This window comes from Thalassophryne amazonica, chromosome 5, assembly GCF_902500255.1.
Source record: "Thalassophryne amazonica chromosome 5, fThaAma1.1, whole genome shotgun sequence".
In the NCBI taxonomy this organism is placed as follows: domain Eukaryota; kingdom Metazoa; phylum Chordata; class Actinopteri; order Batrachoidiformes; family Batrachoididae; genus Thalassophryne; species Thalassophryne amazonica.
In genome coordinates, this window is record NC_047107.1 from 37,765,825 (window position 1) to 37,788,988 (window position 23,164).

General features: G+C 40.5%; 1 protein-coding gene across 1 annotated transcript in view; it reads left to right on the plus strand.

Moving 5' to 3' along the window:
• The window catches only part of LOC117510338 (GDNF family receptor alpha-2-like), a 347,569-nt gene that overhangs the window by 307,585 nt on the left and 16,820 nt on the right, over positions 1-23,164 (plus strand). Inside the window, exon 7 of the mRNA XM_034170019.1 lies at positions 5,579-5,748. Coding sequence (XP_034025910.1) covers positions 5,579-5,748 — 170 coding nt within the window. The remainder of the gene's footprint in view (positions 1-5,578; positions 5,749-23,164) is intronic.

Sequence of the window (23,164 nt, forward strand, 5' to 3'; positions counted from 1 at the left end):
GTACTGTCAGAAAATTCATTTATAACTCAAACTTTCATCCCCAGACTCTCCTTACATGTTCAAGCAGAGGAATCATCAAACAGAGAGATACCTTTAATACTAAATGTGTAAGGAGGCAATGTTCCCCAGCGGAAACATTCCTGATAAAAGGATATTAGGATGATACAAATACAGTCTGAACCCTGATTCCTTTCTTGCATTCTCATTGTCTGTCTCTTCCCTCCATCTCTCCCTTCAGGTAGGCCAATGCCGTCTATGCCCAGGGGTTAAAGAAAAACTTACCCAGAGTCATTAAAAAAAAAAACTGAATTGCTATCGGCAATGAGTTTAATCACTCAGTGGAGCATTCGGGCGCACTAAAACATCCTGTGTGGAAACCCTGCAGCCAACTACTTTGATTTATGACTTTATTCCCCCATCTTAAAGCATCTGTAGGGGGCTAGCTAGCTAGCGCCAACCCTGATAAACAGATGCTTAACATCACACGTCTCAGCAGTGCTGCACTAGCTCCTCATTGCTAACATTAAGGTTGTTAGGCTACACTGGTGAGCTCCTTTTCTCCCTGTGGATTTAGTTCGGAGCACAAGCCCAAATTACTCATGACTAACAGACTGAAAAAGGCTGCTTTTGTATTTGCTATGTGTGCAGCTGTACGTGTATAACAGTGTGTAGGTGGACAGCGAATGTGACAGACTAATCTCGGTGGCCGTGTTGTCCAAGTACTAAGCACTCTTTGTTTGCGCGTCTATCCAGTAACACGTGTGTTTCGCAACTGTCCTGTTTGTCCTTTGTGCGATGGTGGGGAAATGTCATTTCTCCTTTGTTTGGGAGTGTTTTAAATTTGATCAGTCACATAAATCTATTCAAAGTCATCTCTACACGCTGACCTTATAATGGAGGTGGTTGCCAAGCAATTACATGCCTTGCCTTCTCTCAGGTTGAACAAAGAGAAACAAGCCTCGTGTTTTAACCGCATGAGCGGCGAAAAGGTACTCGGCCCATATTTTATCATATCCAGCTGAAAAGCCGACTGAACAGGGATTTATCACATTTTTGCAGAGACTCACACAAAATTACACACTTGCATTTGGCACGTTTGAAGGCAGCTACACAAGCACTCATATGCATGCACAGACTGATGTCCTCGGAGCTGATTGATTTGCCACTTTCAAAAGATTCCATTTCTAACTGTCAGAAAAAAAACAAATTGGGGTTCTTCGTCTCAAGTGCAGACATTATGTCATGATTTGGTCAGCTTGCTGAAAATTGAGAGCGGCTGTTGCAACAAACAAAGATTTCTATAATGACCCGAGCACATGAATCAACCTTGTTCATGTGTAAACACTTACATCCATTTTGTCTCTGCAGGATTTTATTACAGATGGATACAGGTAATTACAAGCAAAATTAATAGTGTGAATATGGAATTAATTATTTTTTTTTTTAAGCCATGTCTTAAAATATGAAGCAGAGCCATATTGGTGTTATATGACAATTAAAACCTAATCCATTTCCAAAGTGACAGATTTTACAAACAAATCTCACAATGTTGCTCTTGGAAAATCTGGTGGGGTGAGGGGGGTCCCCCATTTGCAAGCATACTGACAAGGCAAAAGGAATTCTTACTCATCCACTCATTACCACATTACTTTCATTGTATTAATAAATATAATATCTTTTTATTTTTTTAAATGGTAGATTTGGAAAACAATAGATTTATGGAACATTTACAATATGCAGAGTATGAAGAGTAGTGTTATCATTTGTATGGACAGTAATATGGCAAACACATCATTTTCTGCAACGTGGAGACCGGAGCCTGTCCCAGCAGTCATAGGGCATGAGGTATGACACACCCCAGGCAGGATGCCAGCCTTGCTCTAATATAAAGAAAATAGGATTCAATTAGCTTTGGTTGTTGTTTTGTTTTGTCATCCTGAATACTTCTGGAATTCATTTACACGTAAATGGGTTCCTGACTAAGAAAACACTGACTCCGATGAAAGCCCCTGTCACACATAGCAAGAATGTGCAGGAACCAGCCTGACACGGCAAATATTGCCACAATCCGACGCAGTCGGAAGGAAAAGTGGTGTGGTCAGCAGTGTCAGAATGCATCCAATTACCTTGTCCACACCTGCACGATGGCATCCAAAGCGCATGTAGACAACAGGTAGATGACACAGACTGCTGTCAGACAACCATAAAATGTGCTGAAGACTGCCCGATGTCCAAGCGTCTGGATGGCAAACACGGGACCGGAGTGGGAGGGACCACTGTGTTCCTCACGTGCACAGTCCCTGCCGATACTGTACATCGGAGTACAACCAATGTATGGACCGGACTGATGCCATATGTGTCAAAAGCAACATGGTGTGGCCACTCAGTCAGTCATGCAATCACATCTGTGCTCGTCCTCCACTTCACAGCTCTACTGACCTCACATGCGTGTGTGCTTACAGAAGAGGTGCTGGACTGATGACGTGATTGCTGGGTCTGTGTGTGTGTTTGTTCACAATGGGTGAATGAGCAGCTGTGTGCGCGGTGCACGTGACGCACATACATGTGTACGCATGGCTCACATGCGCATGAGCGCACTATTGGCAGCTGCTGGACACTGCTGGCAGTGGGCCATGTGGTCCCATGAGTCAGGTGCAGCCTTTCCAGGGAACATTAATTTTTTTTGTGTATTTTGGCTCACTTCAGGAGCACAATGCAACTCTGGACACCGCGATGGTTGGATTATCACATGGGATTTATTTTTGCCGTGGTTGATTCCAGCACATAGCAGCCGGGTGAGAGGATTTTAACCACAGGCTGCGGTCTCAGCTCCACGTCCACCCTGCGCTCCTGGACCACTGTTGGAGGTGAGAGTCATGTTTCGTAATGCTGTCACAGCCTGGAACAGCAGTTCCATGTCATATCTCCGACAGAGTTAGAAGGTGATCATATATTACAGTGGTGAGAGGCATTCAGCTCCGAGCCTGATGCATGCAATGACACCTTACTGTGTACCACAGAGAGGCACAGCTGCCCATGTTATATACAGATATGATGGAGGCAACAGTTTGAATTTTTTACATCGCCCATCGTAAGTAATGGACAAATATCTGTACTGTAAGGTCTATTGTTGATATAACAGCCTTCCCAGATTTCTGGCGGTGTGCACATAGTAGCGCATGGTGCTTTAGGATTGATAGCCACTGTTCACATTCATTATACATAATAATAATTCATAATTATTATCATGATGAAGTGTGCCACATACATTTTAACAGTTCCATTGTGCTCCAGGGGGTGGGCATTATTATACATAGCATGTGCAGGTCATACCGGCAAACTTTACCATGCCAGATCCATCTCGATGTTCCGTCGTATGCACTCAAATCGTTCCGGATCCTGTTTTGCCGCTATCAGAAAATGTAAATTGTGGACAGATGTTCCTCAGACTGCACATGGACCACCGTTGGATAGGTGTCCCATCTTGATGGCGCCCAGAGGGTTTTGAACATGTGCTTCACACTCGGGGCCACCGGCCGATTTTGACCGTGTGGACTTTCGCAGATGGCTGTCAGAACATTTTGGAACTGAAACCCGGCACTTTTCGGATGTGAGCCGAATCGTCATTCTGATGCCTTTCTGCATGATTCTGGCTATGTGTGACGGGGGTATTAGTTGCTCGACATTTAGAAGCTTGTATATAATAAAATATGTATTTTATGGTCGTCATTTTCAACAAGCAGCAGTGGCCAGGCAAAGACTTTATTTATTTCAAAACCACACATAAGTTGAAAGAAACAGAGAGAGAAGGAAGACATGTCTGCTTTAGCTACACACACACACACACACACACACACACACACACACACACACACACACACACACACACACACACACACACACACACACACACACACACACACACTCATCTTCAAGCACTTTGTCCAATCAAGGGTCGCGGGGGGCTGGAGCCTATCCAAGCAGTCATAGAGCGCGAGACGGGGTACAGCCAGTACAGGATGCCAGTCTGTCGCAGGGCTGCTTTAGCTACATTCATACAAAATTACTTCTGCAGGGAGTGTGGACATGTGATCGTGGACGGACGCAGGACGGACTCTGCTGTAGGAGCAGATCCAGTGAGTGGCTCGATGACTCCCCCACACACACACCTGATAGCGGACTGGATACCTGCATGGACTCTCATCAATTGTTGTATTGTATTCTGTATTGTAAACCTTTTTGGTAGAATGGCCTAAGCAGTGGGTCACACCTTTAAGTCTGGTCTGTTTGAGGTTTCTCCCTCAATATCATCAGAGGGAGTTTTTACTTACCATGGTCGCCTGTGTGCTTGATCTAGGGCAGGGGTGGGCAATCATGTGCCATGAAGGGCTGAAGCACTGCAGGTTTTCCTTGCTACCAATCACCTCAATAGGTGATTTCATTAATGTTCAGGTGTTTCAGCAGGTGATTTCATTGACAACCAAGTGGTTATGTTCAAGGGAGAAACTCATCAGCAACCCACCTGCTGAGGTGACTGGTTGCAAGGAAAACCTGCAGTGTCTCGGCCCTCGTTGCCCACCCCTGCTCTAGGGGTTGGTAAGGTTAGACCTTACTTGTGTGAAGCGCCTTGATTCAGCCTTGAGTTTTAGAGTATAGCTACCGTCAAACAATTACAGAACAGTTTATTTCTCCGATTTACTGCATTTCAGTACCTAAATGCTGTCTCACTCATGGAAAGTATTAACTACTTACCTATCCCTCACTTCTTCATTAGCATCTGAATTTGAATAAAGTCCTTTCATGCAATCACATCTGTGCTCGTACTCCACTTCACAGCTCTACTGATGGTGTGAGGGTAGGACTGTATGGATGTATGATTTAGTACACTTCTGCTGCGTCGCTGAAAACCACACCTGCTCCTAATCATCAACAATGCAGCATCCACTAACCCTCCAGGAGATGGAAAACATGTCTACAGGATCTTACAAAAGCAAAACAAAATCATTTTTTGATGCATCAAAGTTCTAGATTTTAAAGGGTTTGTCATCATGATGCACTTTCAGTTTGGTAAGTTACAAGATATAATGGTTTTGAATTATCATGTCAGCAACCTGAACTCACTATCTATCTATCTATCTATCTATCTATCTATCTATCTATCTATCTATCTATCTATCTATCTATCTATCTATCTATCTATCTATCTATCTATCTATCTATCTATCTATCTATCTATCTATCTATCTATCTATCTATCTATCTATCTATCTATCTATCTATCTATCTATCTATCTATCTATCTATCTATCTATCTATCTACAGTATCTTGTAGAGGAAACATCGACAGCATGGTGACTAACAAATAACATTTAATTTATTTTCAGGTTCTCCTTGCTCTGATGATTCAAAAATGCTCAGGTTTGTCTGAGCAACTAAAATGCAGAATAAAAAAAGCCATAATGAGCATGACCACAAACTGGTCAGAGGACCAAGACGTTGTCTTAGAGCTGTGTTTCTGCTAGTTGGCTACTTTGAGGGTAGCAGTAAAAAACAAATGATTTTATCTGTGTTGCGGCAGGAAATGCCATCCAGGCCTTTGGTTATGGGGCAGACAACATGCAGAACAAAGACGTGTCCATCTCAGGCTCCTCAGTGACAGCGAAGGCGAGGATGGATGGGTCAACAAGCACCTCAGAACCTCCTGATATCTCCAATGGCATCAAGCCAGGAAACGAGGTGCTAGGAAAGGTAACACTGTTGTGTTGTTATGAATAAATGTCTGCATAGTATAAGCCAGAAATGAAATAATCTTTCATCAATCTCATCATTTAATAAAGTTCCCATTTTTAGAAATGGTATTGTTTCACCAGATGAAAAAGCACAAATGAATTTCAGTAAAATGAACAAATGAATGTGTATTGATATGAATAAATACATGAATAATATAAACAGTAATAAGCAATTAATAGCACAGGGATCAGATACAGCCTCACATGTGATCTATCTCACCATTTCCAAAAGTTTCAATTGATACAAATTGTATTTTTGCTACAGTATTAATATCCATAAGAGGTGGGTTTTTTTACTTATTCCTGACAATGTATTTTAAGACATGTTAGTATATTATATAAATCAATGCTTGAAAATAGATTGTTAATGTTTGTAACTACCTTCAAATCACTCATTACTAATGCTGTATATTCAAACATGTCTCTTGAATCAGCCATCATCTTACATATTGCTACTTGGCCAGTTAAAGAAGGAAAATAAGTGTCAACAAAAAGTTAGTTCCAGTCAAGATGAAACACAAATGATCTTTTTTCCATCAATTTTCAAACAAAGGGTGATCCTCTGCCAAAAAAGATTGTGGATTGTACCCTCTGAGACAGGGAAAGGGTATTACCCCAAGCGGAGGACTTTAAGTATCTCGGGGTGTTGTTCACAATTTGCAGCGTGAAATAGATGGACCGGAGCTGCTGCAGATTTTTTACGGACACCGTTGGGGTGAAGTTGAGACTCTCAGTTTACCAGTGGATTTACACTCCTATCCTCACCTATGACCATGAGCTTTGGGTAATGACTAAAAGAACAACGTCATGGATACAAGTTGAGGAAATAAGATTCCGCCATTGGGTATGTGGATTTAGCTCAAAAATCCTGGAGTCACCCAAAGTAGATCTGCTGCTGCTTCGCATCGACAGGAGCCAGCTGAAGTGGTTCAGGCATCTGAATCTGGTGATGGTGATGCTCTAGTGGTGCCCCCTGGTTGTCTCACTAGAGAGGTCTTACAGGTATGCCCAACTGGGAAGACCCAGGACAAGCTGGAGGGATTATACTACCACACTGGGCCCCACCAACATGGGCCATGTCATTCCTGAAAATATAACACTGAGCGGACATGTACACAGCAGTCCCTGAAAAAAAGATGTGCTCAAGGTAATCTTTTACCATTGAAATTAAATTTCAACGGTAAAATCTTAACATGAACTCATAACCTATCAACACAATAGAAATAGTGATGCACAGATATTTTAGATAATGTGGTTGGAGAAGTAACCACACAACAAACCATATTGTCATAAATATTCATAAGGAAATGCTCAAAATGAGAGATGTAGCCCTCCACAACTGGCCTCTGATCCAGTAATGCTATGATCATGGCTCACGACACACTAGCTGTCACTCTGCGCAGCCATTCCCATAACACTATGTAACAAATTTTTATTTTTGTTTTGTTTCTGGGTACACAGTGTGTTTTCCTAACCTGTTATACCTTAAATAAATAGAAAATAGCTGTTATTCCACAGAAACTTTGCTTCTGTGATCAGGACAATGATATTTTGAAATTTGTCTGTTTTCAAGAATATTCTCGATTCGCCTTCACTTCTACTGAGTAGTCTTCTAGAATATTCTTTAACTGCTAGAACTGTCCAGAATTTTCTAGAAGTTTCTAGAATTATCTAGAAATTTCAAGAAACTTTTAGAACTTTCTAGAACGTTAAAAAAATAAAATCAAAGTTTTGCTGAATGTAGTCATTTTTCCATAGACTTTAGACATAAGCAGTTGAAATATAACACTTAGAAGCCAGGAACAAAAATTGTGTTACATAGTGTAATTAAACATACATTTATGCCTTAAAACGTCTTACACTAAGGAGTTATTTTAAAAAATCACCCGTGTAGTGTTATCATGGAGGTTAAACTTGCCATAGAGACCAAAACCGTTTTTTGTACCAGCTTGTAAACATGATTATTGCTCTAAAGTTTGAAATTTAATTTGAAATTCATTGGGAACCTGCTCACTTTTGGAACCAGGCTCAAGTGGTCAGTCAAGGAACTGCAATTTTTTCTAGTTCAGGGTATGCCTTGAAATTTACCACTTGGTTACTGATGGGTGGTGACCAAGCGGTTAGTGTGCTTATGTCCAGTGCAGAAGGTTCCCGGTTTGAACTCGGGCTGGGTATCGATTCAAATTTCAAGAATCGATTTGATTCCGATTCTTAAGATTGAGAATCGATTATTTATTTTGATTCAATTCAATACTGATTTGGGGTGGTGTTATTAAAAAACATTTTTTGAGCAGTTACCTGATTGTGTAGTTATGCAACACATTAACACTAGTATTATATTGATATTTGACATCAAATTAATGAAGTATTGGTAGTTACTAATGATAGCTAAAAGACTGATGGCATGGACCAGTCCTCCTCCCAGAATGGTAGACTATCGTTTTTTTTTTTTACAAACATGCTGTTGAACAGAATTACTGAAAGGATCCAGGGCAGCCAAAAGGGGGCGCCAGAGGTCTCTACACCGAGTTCATTGCTCCTGACACGTACATTTCTACACGCTTCCATGTTTTGGCCTGATGCCTAGTTTCTTTTAGCTTTAAAGTAAGGCTATAACAAAGAAAAAAAAACTATGGCTTTACTTCACAAAATTTGGCCCTCACAATGCAGGCAATAGTATTTCAGAGGGTTATAAATTAAAAATTTTTCCAGGTACAACATCCCGATCTCCCCTACAAATAAACACGCTGCTGCAGCAGAACTTCTCTAATTAATGTAGAGAAGTGATCATTTTCACACCCTCAGAAAATGGAAGCGTAACGGAACAACTGCAGCATCATTTTTTCAGGGACACAGCGAAAATGCATATATATATATATATATATATATATATATATATATATATATATATATATACACAGTGGGGAAAATAAGTGTTTGACCCCGTCAGTTTTGCAGGTTTTCCCACCTACAAAGAATGGAGAGGTCTGTAATTGCATTTTATTGCATGAAATAAGTATTTGACTCCCTAGAAAAACAGAGCTTAACAACTGGTACAGAAACATTTGTCTGCCATTACAGAGGTCAGACATTTCTTGTAGTTCTTGACCAAGTTTTCACACACTGCAACAGGGAATTTGGTCCACTCCTCCATACAGATCTTCTCCAAATCTTTCAGGTTTGGAATTTCAGCTCCCTCCAAAGATTTTCTATTGAGTTCAGGTCTGTAGACTGGCCAGGCCACTCCAGGACCTTGAAATGCTGCTTACGGAGCCCCTCCTTAGTTGCCCTGCCTGTGTGTTTGGGGTCATTGTCATGCTGGAAGACCAGCCATGACCCATCTTCAATGCTCTTACTGAGGGAAGGAGGTTGTTTGCCAATATCTCCCAATACATGACCCCATCCTTCCTCCCTTCAATACAGTGCAGTCGTCCTGTCCCTAATTTGAAGAGCACCCCCAGAGTATGATGTTTCCACCCCCATGCTTCACGGTTGGGATGGTTTTTTTGGGGTTGTTCTCATCCTACAAACATGGTAAGTGGAGCTGATTCCAAAAAGCTCTATTCTGGTCTCATCTGACCACATGACCTTCTCCCATGCCTCCTCTGGATCATCCAGATGGTCACTGGTGAACTTCAAACGGGCCTGGACATGTGCTGGCTTGAGCAGGGGGGCCTTGCTGCCCTGCAGGATTTTAAACCATGACAGCATCATGTGTTACTAATGTAATCTTTGTGACTATGGTCCCAGCTCTCTTCAGGTCATTGACCAGGTCCTCCTGTGTAGTTCTGAGCTTTCTCAGAATCATCCTTAACCTACAAAGTGAGATCTTGCATGGAATCCCAGACCGAGGGAGATTGACGGTCATCTTGTGTTTTGTCCACTTTCTAATAAATAATCATAACAGTTGTTCTCTTCTACCAAGCTGCTTGCCCGTTGTCCTGTAGTCCATCCCAGCCTTGTGCAGGTCTACAGTTTTGTCCCTGGTGTCCTTAGACAGCTCTTTGGTCTTGGCTATGGTGGACAGGTTGGAGTGTGATTGATTGAGTGTGTGAACAGGTGTCTTTTATACAGGTAACAAGTTCAAACAGGTGCAATTAATACAGGTAAAGAGTGCAGAATAAGAGGACTTCTTAAAGAAAAATTAACAGGTCTGTGAGAGTCAGAATTCTTGCTGGTTGGTAGGGGGTCAAATACTTATTTTATGCAATAAAATGCATATTAATTATTTAAAAATCATACAATGTGATTTTCTACATTTGTTTTTAGATTCTGTCTCTCACAGTTGAAGTGTACCTACGATAAAAATTACAGACCTCTCCATTCTTTGTAGGTGGGTGGGAAAACCTGCAAAACTGACAGGGGGTCAAACACTTATTTTCCCCACTGTGTGTGTGTGTGTGTGTATATATATATATATATATATATATATATATATATATATATATATATATATATATATATATATATATATATATATATATATACGAGGGCTGTCAATAAAGTAACGGTCCTTTTTATTTTTTTCAAAAACTATATGGATTTCATTCATATGTTTTTACGTCAGACATGCTTGAACCCTCGTGCGCATGCGTGAGTTTTTCCACGCCTGTCGGTGACGTCATTTGCCTGTGAGCACTCCTTGTGGGAGGAGTCGTCCAGCCCCTCGTCGGAAAGATGAACTGTTGCCCCAGTCTGAAGTCAAGAACGCTCTGGAGCAGGTTTTCATCCAGGATGTCTCTGTACATTGCTGCATTCATCTTTCCCTCAATCCTGACTAGTCTCTCAGTTCCTGCCTCTGAAAAACATCCCCACAGCATGATACTGCCACCAACATGCTTCACTGTAGCGATGATGCCTCGTTTCCTCCAAACTTACGCCTGGTATTTACGGCAAAGAGTTCAATCTTTGTCTCATCAAATTAGAGAATTTTGTTTCTCGTGGTCTGAGAGTCCTTCAGGTGCCTTTTGGGAAACTCCTGGCAGGCTGCCATGTGCCTTTTACTAAGGAGTGGCTTCCATCTGTCCGTTGATGGATTGCTGCAAAGAGGTTCATCGTCCTTCTGGAAGGTTCTCCTGTCTCCACAGAGGAATGCTGGAGCTCTGACAGATTGACCATCAGGTTCTTGGTCACCTCCCTGAATTAACCCCACAATCACTCAGTTTAGACATGCGGCCAGTTCTGGAAAGAGTCCTGGTGCATTCAAACGTCTTCCACTTACGGATGATTGGGACCACTGTGCTCATTGGGACCTTCAAAGCAGCACAAATGTTTCTGTACCCTTCCCCAGATTTGTGCCCAAGACAGTCCTGTCTCAGAGGTCTACAGACAATTCCTTTGACTTCATGCTTGGTTTTTGCTCTGACATGCACAGTCAACTGTGGGACCATATATGCAGACATGTGTGTGCCTTTCTAGATCATGTCCAATCAACTGAATTTACCACAGGTGGACTCCAGTTAAGCTGTAGAAATATGTCAAGGTTGATCAATGGAAACATGATGCAACTGAGCTCAATTTTGAGCTTCATGGCAAAGGCTTTGAATACTTATGTTAATGTGATTTCTTGGATTATTTATTTGTAATAAATTTGCAAAAATAAAAAAAAGACTTTTTCACATTGTCATTATTGGGTACTGTGTGTCGATTTTTGAGGGGAAAATTGAATTTCCTCCATTTTGGAATAAAGCTGTAACACAACAAAATGTGGAAAAAGGGAAGCGCTGTGAATACTTTCCAGAAGGACTGTGGTACTGTAGCTTTGCTCTCCTCATGCAGTCAATAAGATCACTGCATGTGGTTTGGAGGCATTTCATGTAAATAGAGGTATGGTGTGGGAAGAATGCAGAAGCTGTCATGCTTTTTGCCAGAAAGAGGAAAAATAAACAAGAAACCATTAGATTAATTTGTGTCTTGCAAATAAAATTATCCATAATCCAGGGGAGGTGATGGTCTAGTGTTTAAGTGATGGGCTTGAGACCAGAGGATCCCCCTTTCAAATCCCACCCTGACCGGAAAATCACTAAGGGCCCTTGGACAAGGTTCTTAATCCCCTAGTTGCTCCTGGTGTGTAGTGAGCACCTTGTATGGCAGCACCCTCACATCAGGGTGAATGTGAGGCATTATTGTAAAGCATTTTGAGTGTCTTATGCAGATGGAAAAACTCTATATAAATGCAGTCCATTTAATGTTCAAATATGTTTTTAAGACCGCTGTCAACCATGGATCCTTAGAATCATTCTAACCTCCCCACACACAGCATATGGTGCTCCTCAACACAGTGCATGTATGACAAACAAACCACAGTCAGGTGTCAGGCCTTGGAGTATGTGGTGATACACTGAGTCACCTCATCCACCACATCAAAGAACTGCTCCAGGTCCTGAATGGCAACCATCCAGGCAGACTACCAATTGTTCCCTACTTCTCAAAAGTAACCATCTATCTGCCACAACCAGGTCATCCCCGGCCTTCTCCATCTTCTCGGTCCTTCAACACTGATGCACCTGTACGCTGGATCGCGCACAGACAAATACACCACAAGTGTATATAGTAACTGATGTTCCCTCATATTTCCAGTGATTGTCCTCCTCTTAGTCTGCCGAAGTAACCGCTCATTTGAAACAAAGTCATTCCACCGGTACCTAAGGATTCTTTGAAAAGACCTAGTACTAAACATATCCTGTGTTCACCACACATCTCTGTTTCGCATTCCAGGTCCTAAAGCCATGCAGTAAGACAGGAAGCACCAGCACCAAAGGACATGGTCCTACATTCTCCAAAAAAAAATGTATGGACATCACCAAATGCCGGGACATTGTCTTTCACCTAAAATGTACAGAATTTATTTGTTTTTCATTGGAAAACAAAACATTATTACCATATTACAGACATAAGGACATGGATGACCTCTAATTTCCTGCTTTTAAACTCAGATAAAACTGAAGTTATTGTACTTGGCCCCACAAATCTTAGAAACATGGTGTCTAACCAGATCCTTACTCTGGATGGCATTACCCTGACCTCTAGTAATACTGTGAGAAATCTTGGAGTCATTTTTGATCAGGATATGTCATTCAAAGCGCATATTAAACAAATATGTAAGACTGCTTTTTTGCATTTAGACAATATCTCTAAAATTAGAAAGGTCTTGTCTCAGAGTGATGCTGAAAAACTAATTCATGCATTTATTTCCTCTAGGCTGGACTATTGTAATTCATTATTATCAGGTTGTCCTAAAAGTTCCCTGAAAAGCCTTCAGTTAATTCAAAATGCTGCAGCTAGAGTACTGACGAGGACTAGAAGGAGAGAGCATATCTCACCCATATTGGCCTCTCTTCATTGGCTTCCTGTTAATTCTACAATAGAATTTAAAATTCTTCTTCTTACTTATAAGGATTTGAATAGTCAGGTCCCTTCTTATCTTAGGGACCTCATAGTACCATATCACCCCAATGGAGCGCTTCGCTCTCAGACTGCAGGCTTACTTGTAGTTCCTAGGGTTTGTAAGAGTAGAATGGGAGGCAGAGCCTTCAGCTTTCAGGCTCCTCTCCTGTGGAACCAGCTCCCAATTCGGATCAGGGAGACAGACACCCTCTCTACTTTTAAGATTAGGCTTAAAACTTTCCTTTTTGCTAAAGCTTATAGTTAGGGCTGGATCAGGTGACCCTGAACCATCCTTTAGTTATGCTGCTATAGACTTAGACTGCTGGGGGGGTCCCCATGATGCACTGAGTGTTTCTTTCTCTTTTTGCTCTGTATGCACCAGTCTGCATTTAATCATTAGTGATTGATTTCTGCTCCCCTCCACAGCATGTCTTTTTCCCGGTTCTCTCCCTCAGCCCCAACCAGTCCCAGCAGAAGACTGCCCCTCCCTGAGCCTGGTTCTGCTGGAGGTTTCTTCCTGTTAAAAGGGAGTTTTTCCTTCCCACTGTTGCCAAGTGCTTGCTCACAGGGGGTCGTTTTGACCGTTGGGGTTTTTCCGTAATTATTGTATGGCTTTGCCTTACAATATAAAGCGCCTTGGGGCAACTGTTTGTTGTGATTTGGCGCTATATAAATAAAATTGATTTGATTTGATATGGCCATTTTATGTGGTAAGAAGAAGAAGTATGTCCTACACTGCCCATAGGTGCACCAATGGACATCAGGGTCAGTGAATCCACAGATTCCTTCATGTGATGTGAATGACATCGAAGATTTCCCTTGGATGGGACACCAGTCCATTGTAGTTTGCTTTCCTGGCCAAGGCTGGTACCCAAATACAACTGGGTGTACTGAGTATCAGGCTTTCAAACACGAAATGGCTGGACACAATTGCTAGGCTCAGACACAGAGTGGAGTTGTTCAAAAAGGTTTACTGGTGTAATAAGCAGGTACACAAAAAGGCAGTCCAGAATAAGCAACAGTAACAGCTCCATCAGGCAGAGGCGTGGTCCAAACAAACAAGCAGGTGGTCATGAAAACACAGAGAGAAGAGTAGGATGAGAAAAACACTTGGAACAACGCTGGAAGCGAAGGCATGGAGCACAGTGATCTGGCGGGAAAAGGTGAACAAGGTTAGACTTAAATACAGGAAGGTGATCAGCAGCAGATGAGGAACAGGTGTGAGGGAAAGACCCAGGGCGTGGATGTGGAAAGGCAGAGGGATACGCCCACCACCGAGCACCAAGAGACAGACAAGAGAAATAGAGACAGAAAAAGACAGACTAGAAAAACATCACAAAGAACATGATCACAACCAAACACTCTAATGCGTAACACAAAGAACACATCCCAGAACCCACCAACCCTGACACAAAACAGATGAAGGGTGTTGTCCAAGGACACAGGCTGGTAGTATGACCGGGAGTTGAACCTTGGTCTGTATATTGGTATCCCAACTCCTTATCCCACTGAGCCTACTTTTGTGAGTAAATTTACAAAATAAACTTTAAATTTATTGTAGCAAGATTGGAATTAATCTTTGGCATTTTATTCTGTGTTTAATAATTAAATACATCATTGTATCAATTATTTTTGTATGATTTAATATGCAGTTCAGTCCTATGGTAGTGACAATGCAGTATTATTGGCAACAGCGTCATCAAAGTTGTCCATCCATGACCAAAAAAAAAAAAAAAAAAAAAAGTGTACAATTGCATGCCAATCAGGAATGCCTAATAAACTGAACAAGTGCATCATATTAGATAGAGGTCACAGTTTTGTCAAACATTAATTCATTTTATGCTTCTAAACAATCAAATCAAGATGTGTTTCACTATTTTCAACACCTTCTTTGCATATATTTATATAATAGAGGGCCTGGGGGAACAGCCATAAAAAGCAGTCTGAGTGAGCCAAAACCACAAGGCTCGCCATGCTGCATCATCACATCACACCCGATCTTCACGCTTGTTTAAAGCAAGTGGCACATCAGAACAGTCGCTTGATGATAAGACAGTTTAGACTACACCCTGGATGATGATATTTAGTGGAAATATTATATTTCTATCACACACACTAAACTAGTGAAAGAAACAGAGGGAGGTGGGGGGGGGGGGTAATCTGGATTAGAAGTTCTAAAATTCTGGCCCCTGGGCTTGTTCTCTGTGGAGTCCTCTCAACTCTGAAGACTGCAGTCAGGTCTGATATAACTGGTTTCACTCTATGCTGCAGGAAAATAAATATCTTTCTCAGCTGTGAGAATGCACGTCTTCTAATGGAACTGTGTGATTTCTTTTCAAGTAAAAATGTGAAAATAACATAATCGCATTGTTAATCTCAGACAACCTGCACTCTCTCTTTCTCTTTCCCTGCATCTGTCTTGAACAGGTGAGAAATATTTCACTCTGCACTTTGGGCCTGGGAGAGATTTTTCTTTTTTAAATCAAGCTGTTGAGTTTGATTAGTTTTCACAATGAAATATTATTCTGTTTTACAGATGTATTTTAGATGTGCCGAGCAGCCTTCTCGTATAAGACTAATGATGTTTTTCACCTTTGCGGGAGACCTGGCTACCAAGCTTGGCTGAAATTGACGTGTTATAAAACAGCACCTCGTAGAGCCTGCTGCTGCAGCTACGACGGATAGCGGCGCAGTTTGTATGAATGCATATTATTGACTCCCATTAAGACATCTATTTTGAGTAATTCCAGGGGTTATGTTGCAGCCGAGTCGTGCAGCATTGTCCTTTACATGGAAACCCACATTGTGGCGAAGACAGCAAATTAAAACTATAAAAACGTCACAAGGAGGAGAATTAATGAACAAGCAAAACTGATAACAATAACTGTGTAAGTGTCTGGGAGAGGTGTGGGGGAGATGGTGTGGTGAGAACGGATGGTGGAATTGCTTTCACAGAAGGTTGTGTGCGAGCGGCAGTATTGATGCACCACACCGTGCCTGTCTCACTGCAAGCATGGTGTTTAATTTATTGTAAAAATGGTAATTAGGAAACAATAAGACGTGTGATTACTCAAGCAGGAAGTTTATAATTAGAGTGGGAGCTGTTCGGGACATTTTGGGCGCCCCAGCATTCTCATACAACCATGCCTGGCAATTAAAACTTGTCAAATTTCCACGGCAGATAAGTTGGGGGAGTGGCTTTTATGCTATGAGTCCTGTTGCCAAAAGACTGACTGTAAAAGCTGTAAATTTCACTGAGGATCCCGTAGTGCAAAAATATAAATGAGTGGAAACTTTTACAGTTGCACGCAGCTGAAGTAACGGGATGACTTCCAGGATAATTACTATGATAACCACTTACAACTGTGTACAGACTGAAGGGGAATCTGATCTCCGTATCGGCCCACATTGATCATGTTCCTCTGTGATTTATTGTTTTAGCAACTGTAGGTGTATAATTGGTCAAAATGTCATCACTGGCGGTTGTGGGCCGTCCTCAGTGAGTAAACGTGGGCTGGAGCTCAGCTCTTTGAGTATTGTGACAGGGGAAGTCATCATAAGTCCTGCTTTGTTTGTGCAGCACAACAGTTGTTTTGCCATTTGCCATTTTTCTTCTATGAAATTTGGCAAAGGAAACCCCCAATGATGTCCTTATTATTGTCTCACGGTTTGTGTGTCAGTCACAGATAAAATGTATTTTGTGCTTCTCGTACATGGGAAATCACAATCTGTAATCATACTCAATTGTAATCATTCCATTTTTTTCATGTAATCTAATGTAACCTGTAATTTTAACCAAAACAGATAACTGTCATTGTAATTTAATTATATCTTTGGAGAAAAAAAAATGTAATTGTGAGAATTATGTCAAGATTATGCTAAAATAAAATGGATTATCTTAAATAGTTCAACAAGAAATTTGTTCAGATTTCCTTCCCAATATGCAAGGAATTTAAAGGTGTTTTTTTTTTTTTTGAAAGACATCAAGAAGATGGTGTATTTCTGTCAATAAACATATTTAAGAAGAAATTTTCTTGTTTGAAATTTACTTAATTTGTTGTTAGTAATCATAATTTATTGTAATTGTTGAAACATAATCATAATTTAATTGAACTCTAACTTTCCAACTGTAGCTTTAATTGTAATCACAGAATTGCATATATATATATATATATATATATATATATATATATATATATATATATATATATATATATATATATATATATATATATGTATGTGTGTGTGTGTGTGTGTGTGTGTGTGTAAATAATTGGAATCTTTATATTCTTAACGTAATCACCCCATGTCTGTCTCATACAGTATTTGTAATTCTGATTCCCTCCACCAAGGAGATATATTATTGCGTCGTTTGTCTCTCTCTCTCTCTCTGTTGAATACTGCTGTGATGTATTTTTTTATTAAGCTTGATGAACATACTGTACAAATAATGTTTAAGTTTAATGGTACAAATATTTCATAAGGTGAAAGATGGAATGTTCCATTCAACGAGGTGAAGCCGAGTTGAATGGAACATTCCGGCTTTCCCTGAATTAACTATTTGTTCCACTGAAAGAATGAAAACCATTTGTTATTTCTTTAATACAATGGCTAAAATAGATCCTTGTCATCCATCTACAAAAAGAAGGGAGATCGGAGTGACTGTGGTAACCACCGAGGCATATCTCTTCTTTCAATTGCTGGCAATGTCCTTGCAAAGATCATGCTCAAAAGGTTAAAGATACTCTCTGAGAGGATTCTCCCAGAAAGCCAGTGTGGTTTCAGAGCTGGAAGATCTACAGCAGATATGATATTCTCCCTTCAACAACTTCAGGAGAAAGCAGCAGAACAACATCAACCCCTGTACATCGTTTTTGTGGACTTTTCGAAGGCCTTTGACACTGTCAGCAGGGAAATATTGTGTAAGGTACTCAAAGCCTATGGTTGTCCAGAGAGGTTTGTCAATATGACCAGGCAGTTTCATGATGGAATGTCAGGACGAGTGTCGATCGGAAGTGACATCAGTGAGCCTTTCCAGGTCAACCATGGCGTTAAACAGGGCTGTGTACTTGCGCCAACACTCTTCACACTCTACCTAGCTGCTGTCCTGGAAACTATGTCTGAAAACCTCACCAAAGGTGTCTACATTCGTTCGCGTAAAGACGGAAAACTCTTTAACCTGGCACGTAACCTGGCACGTCTGAGGGCTGAAACAAAACAAGAAGCATCTGTATCAGAGAATTACTATATGCGGATGATTCTGCTCTGGTTGCCACAGATCCTGCTGATATCCAAGAGATTGTGGACCGATTCCATGCGGCTGCAACACAGTGTGGATTAAAGATAAATACTTCAAAGACTGAACTGCTCTTTCAGCCTCCCCCAGACAGCAAGAACCTAGGCAGACCGGACATAACTGTCAGTGGAGAGGTCTTGAGAAGTGTCAACAGCTTCATATATCTGGGGAGCACAGTTACCAATAACAACTCATCGGATGCTGAAAGTGAGAGAAGAATACAGTCGGCAACAAAAGCTTTTGGAGCCTTACACAGACGACTGTGGTCCTGCCATGATATTAAGCTACAAACCAAGATTAAAGTATACAACACCGTGTATAAAGTATACAACACACTGTGTTGCCGACCCTGCTATACTCAACTGACACAATGACTCTCTATAGATGCCATATCAAAAAACTCACGCGATTCCAGCTGCGTCACTTACAAGCAATCATGCATATCAGGTGGCAAGACAGAATTCCCGATGTGGATGTGTTGAGCCGAGCTAAAACAGTCAGCGCTGAAGCACTGATCACAACAGCTCATCTGAGATGGGCAGGCCATGTTAGAAGGATGCCAGATGAGAGACTGCCCAAAACAGTCTTTTATGGTGAGCTGGCATCTGGTAGACAAAGTAGAGGTGGTCAGAAGCTGCGCTACAAAGATGTGTTGAAGCGACACATGAAGAAGTGTAACATCGACCCTGATACGTGGGAAGAACAAGCAGCTATAAGACCTCTATGGCAGGGTATAATCAATAAGTCCATCACTGTGATTGAAAATAAGCGCCTGCAGGAATACCAAGCTGCTCACAAGAGAAGGCAAACACCCCTGACTCAGTCAGCGTACCAGTGCAGACGCTGTGGACGGTTTTGCCGTTCTAAAGCTGGACTGGCTGCACATGAACGATCGTGTAAAGTGTAGACACACCAACCAGTCAACATCAAAAACGATGGACTGTCGATATAATACAATGGCTAAAATAGATCCTTGTCATTTGATATTTCATTAAGTTATAAACAACAGAAAAGGGACTTATATTTTGGTGTTCATCACCAGTGCTTTGACATCAACAGTCCAGCACCAACTTTAAATAGGAGTCCAAAACTGTTCTCAGTCAACTTGGAAAAACAGAAAGTTCAAAAATAATTCTGATGACGTAGTCCGTGATACCGTGCACTGACTTTGTGTACTTCCTCAGTCCAACGAAAAATCTTGTCAGACAATTGCCCGGGTTTGCATCCTCACTTCATCCTAACAGTTCTTCATGCCTCCAGACGACTTACGACATAGTGGATTTAGTTTTGTGTGTGTGTGTATGTGTGTGTGCGTGTGTGTGTGTGTGTGTTAGAAGAATTAGCATGTCAGTTAGCTTGTTCAAATTGTCGTCCGTCAGCAAAACAAACTCCGCCATGTTTAGCTAAACTCTGCCGCCACTAGTGTGTGTGGGCGGGGTTTCCAGTGTGCAATGGTACAAAACATATGGAACCAGACTGGCACGGTAAATGGAACCAAATTTCCACCCTAAGTGCATCGCAACACAAATAGGACGAATAATCCATGTCACGTGACATACAAAGCACCTATCAAATGACAAGGAACCACTCAGCCATTATATATTGGTTTATATATGGGGTTGAACACATCAAATGTTGATGATGACCTGGATGAAGACAAGTTAATTACAAGCTTAAGGTCAGAGTGTGTGGTGAATATTTGTCAAAACAAACAAAGACTGATCTCTACTAGAACATCAACACACATATACACACACAGTGACAAACAAATCTTAACTTAAAAAGTACTGGCTCCAATGGTTCCATTTGCGTTGGTCTCTTCACGCAACGGTGTCATGGGGCCTCATTTATAGCTGTTGCACATACACAAAACGGGACGTAAATGATGTGCATGACCTTTTAATTTAATTTATTTAATTTATATAGTGCCAAATCACAACAAAGTTGCCTCAAGGCACTTCGCACATGTAAGGTCTAACCTTACCAACACCTAGAGCAAGCACACAGGTGACAGTGGTAAGGAAAAACTCCCTCTGATGATTTGAGGAAGAAACCTCAAGCGAACCAGACTCAAAGGGGTGACCCTCTGCTTGGGCCATTCTACAGACACAATTGACAATACAAAAAAACAGAAAATTTGGTCCCACTCTAGCCAGAGTAGGACCATATGTACACTGGCAGTGTTAATTTAACACTGTCGGTGTTAGTTTTACACTGGTGATTTTACTGTGTAGGAGAGATTTTATTTTAGTAAAGAGAGCAGCATGCTTATGTCATAGCAGTGCAAAGGATTCTAGAACAACTATAATATATATAATTATCTAGTTATAATTGTCTAGCATTTGGAAAGGTTCATTTTGGTTGTTGTGGTAAGCTTCCTAAAGCATGTTAAAGTTATGTTTTTAAATGCAGGGATGCCAGTTACGCATTACTTAGTAACACAGTACTCTAATCTGACTGCTTTTTTCAGTAACAAGTAATCTAACGCATTAGTATTTCCAAATCAGTTATCAGATTAAAGTTACTTATCCAAGTCACGGTGCTTTCCTATCATTTTTGTATGTTTAGACAGTATAAATCAGATTGTGATTGATCAGTCCATTGCAGAGATAGTGTTGGTCAGTCGCAGCATTAAAACTGGCCTTTAGGCAGGCGGAGGTTGGGGGTTTGGTTGAACTGCCCACTTCGCCCACTTTTAGCTTTTGATGCTGCGAGCAGTTCATCTGCTGTTTTGTGCAGCAGCTCCAAGTTGAAAAAAACAGTTTTCGTCTCTCAAACCACAGTGATGGGAGCACACATGCACTGAACTTTACTAAGACATTTTTACGCTTTTTTTTTTTGTTTAAAACTCTGCCACTATGCCTCACTAAAAACCGATGAAGACCTGCAACATGTTTACAACAAATACCAATGTTCTTTTTCCACCTAAATGCGCCAAAAGTCTCTTTCTGAGGACGACATGATGTAAAAAATACCGATAAAACTTTCTTATCTGTCAATCTGGTCGTGCTTTCTGCATACATACACATTATCCATTCTTCTTGCTCCAATGGAATACCAGGGCCAACACCCCAAGATTAAAGGTCCAATTTTGAAGACATTTTTTCATACAAGTACTACTACTTAATAATAATAATAATAATAATAATAATAATAATAATAATAATAATAATAATAATAATAATAATAATTTCAACAACTAAAATGTTGAGAAAGAATTTAAATGTTAGAAAAAATAATTTAATTGTTATTGTTTATAAACAATGTAGATTAAATTGTTTTACCATTACAGTGCTGTCAGCAGTTAAATATCAGGTCAAGAAAAACTGTCTTTATTTTATTTTTTATTAAACAAGTATTTGTGTTCATTGAAGTCAAGAAAAACTGACTTTATTTCATGTTTAACAAAAACTTTTTTCAGGAAATAGTGTTTAAGTTCAACTTAAAATGTCAGGACATGCATTGTTTACGTTACTGTTAAAAATGCACTTCCATTAAAGTGAGTATTGATGAAACTGGTTATCATTTTCATGTTGAGGTGGCAGGAGGGTTGTTGTTGTCAGCTGCTGAAAGTAACTAGTAAAGTAACTAGTAATCTAACTTTGTTACTTTTAAACAGTGCTGGGCACAGGTAACCAAAAAGTTAGCTTTGATAACCATTAATCAGATAACTAAAAAGTTATCTTTTATGACGATAAACCGATAAACTGATAAAAATTAGCTTTATTACAGATAACCGATAACTATTAGTATTGATTTGGACGTGACCACATCAGATTACATCGTCGGCTTCTGATAAACCAGTTTCACTTTATGCACCGCAGGGGCTGCTGGGTAAATTCAAGGATCACAAACACAAAGAACGCATGAAAAATTAATAAATAAAAAATAAAACCCAAAACACAGTCATCATCTTTCAAAAGCAGTAAAACACAGTATTAGAAGTCACAGCTTATCTCGATGTTATATACACTGTCATTTACGAGATAAAGCTGCCACTTTTTTCGCATGCTTTGAACCCCGTGGCTTAAACAACCGAAACACGTCCATTAATGCATTGATTGGCAGAATAAAAGACATGTAGTAAATATAAATTCTTACCTGTTAGTTTCAGTGGGGTTCATCTGAAGAAATAATCCACATAAATCGTCCTTTTTTAAATCCAAAATGGTGTCTAAATGTGAAGAAAAGTCTCTCCCTCTACGTCATGAGAGCTCCTCTCCCCCACCGAGTCTAGGCGAATAAATTACAGCCACAAAGAAATAAAATAAAATAATGTTAAAATTAGTCTGTTTTGCTTTTGTGTTAAGTGGACAAGTCACTGTAACGTCCAAAGTGAACCTGAACTACACTACCCACAATGCTCCATGCGTCGACTGGCCAATCACGTTTTGCGCTTAATGATGATGTCATCAGCAAGTGACAGGCAGTCAGTCTGCTCAGTGGCTACAAACACACAACAAACTGACTAAAATGTTTGATTTTAGGGTTTACAAACGTTTCTGACCGTTAAACTTTACCAGCAAAGCAAATGTTATCGGACTGAAAGTTATCAGAACTAAATTTATCGGAAGATAACTGATCTGATGATGGTTTTATATATACGAGGTCTGTTAGAAAAGTATCTGACCTTATTATTTTTTTAAAAAGCCATATGGATTTGAATCACGTGTGATTGCGTCAGACAAGCTTG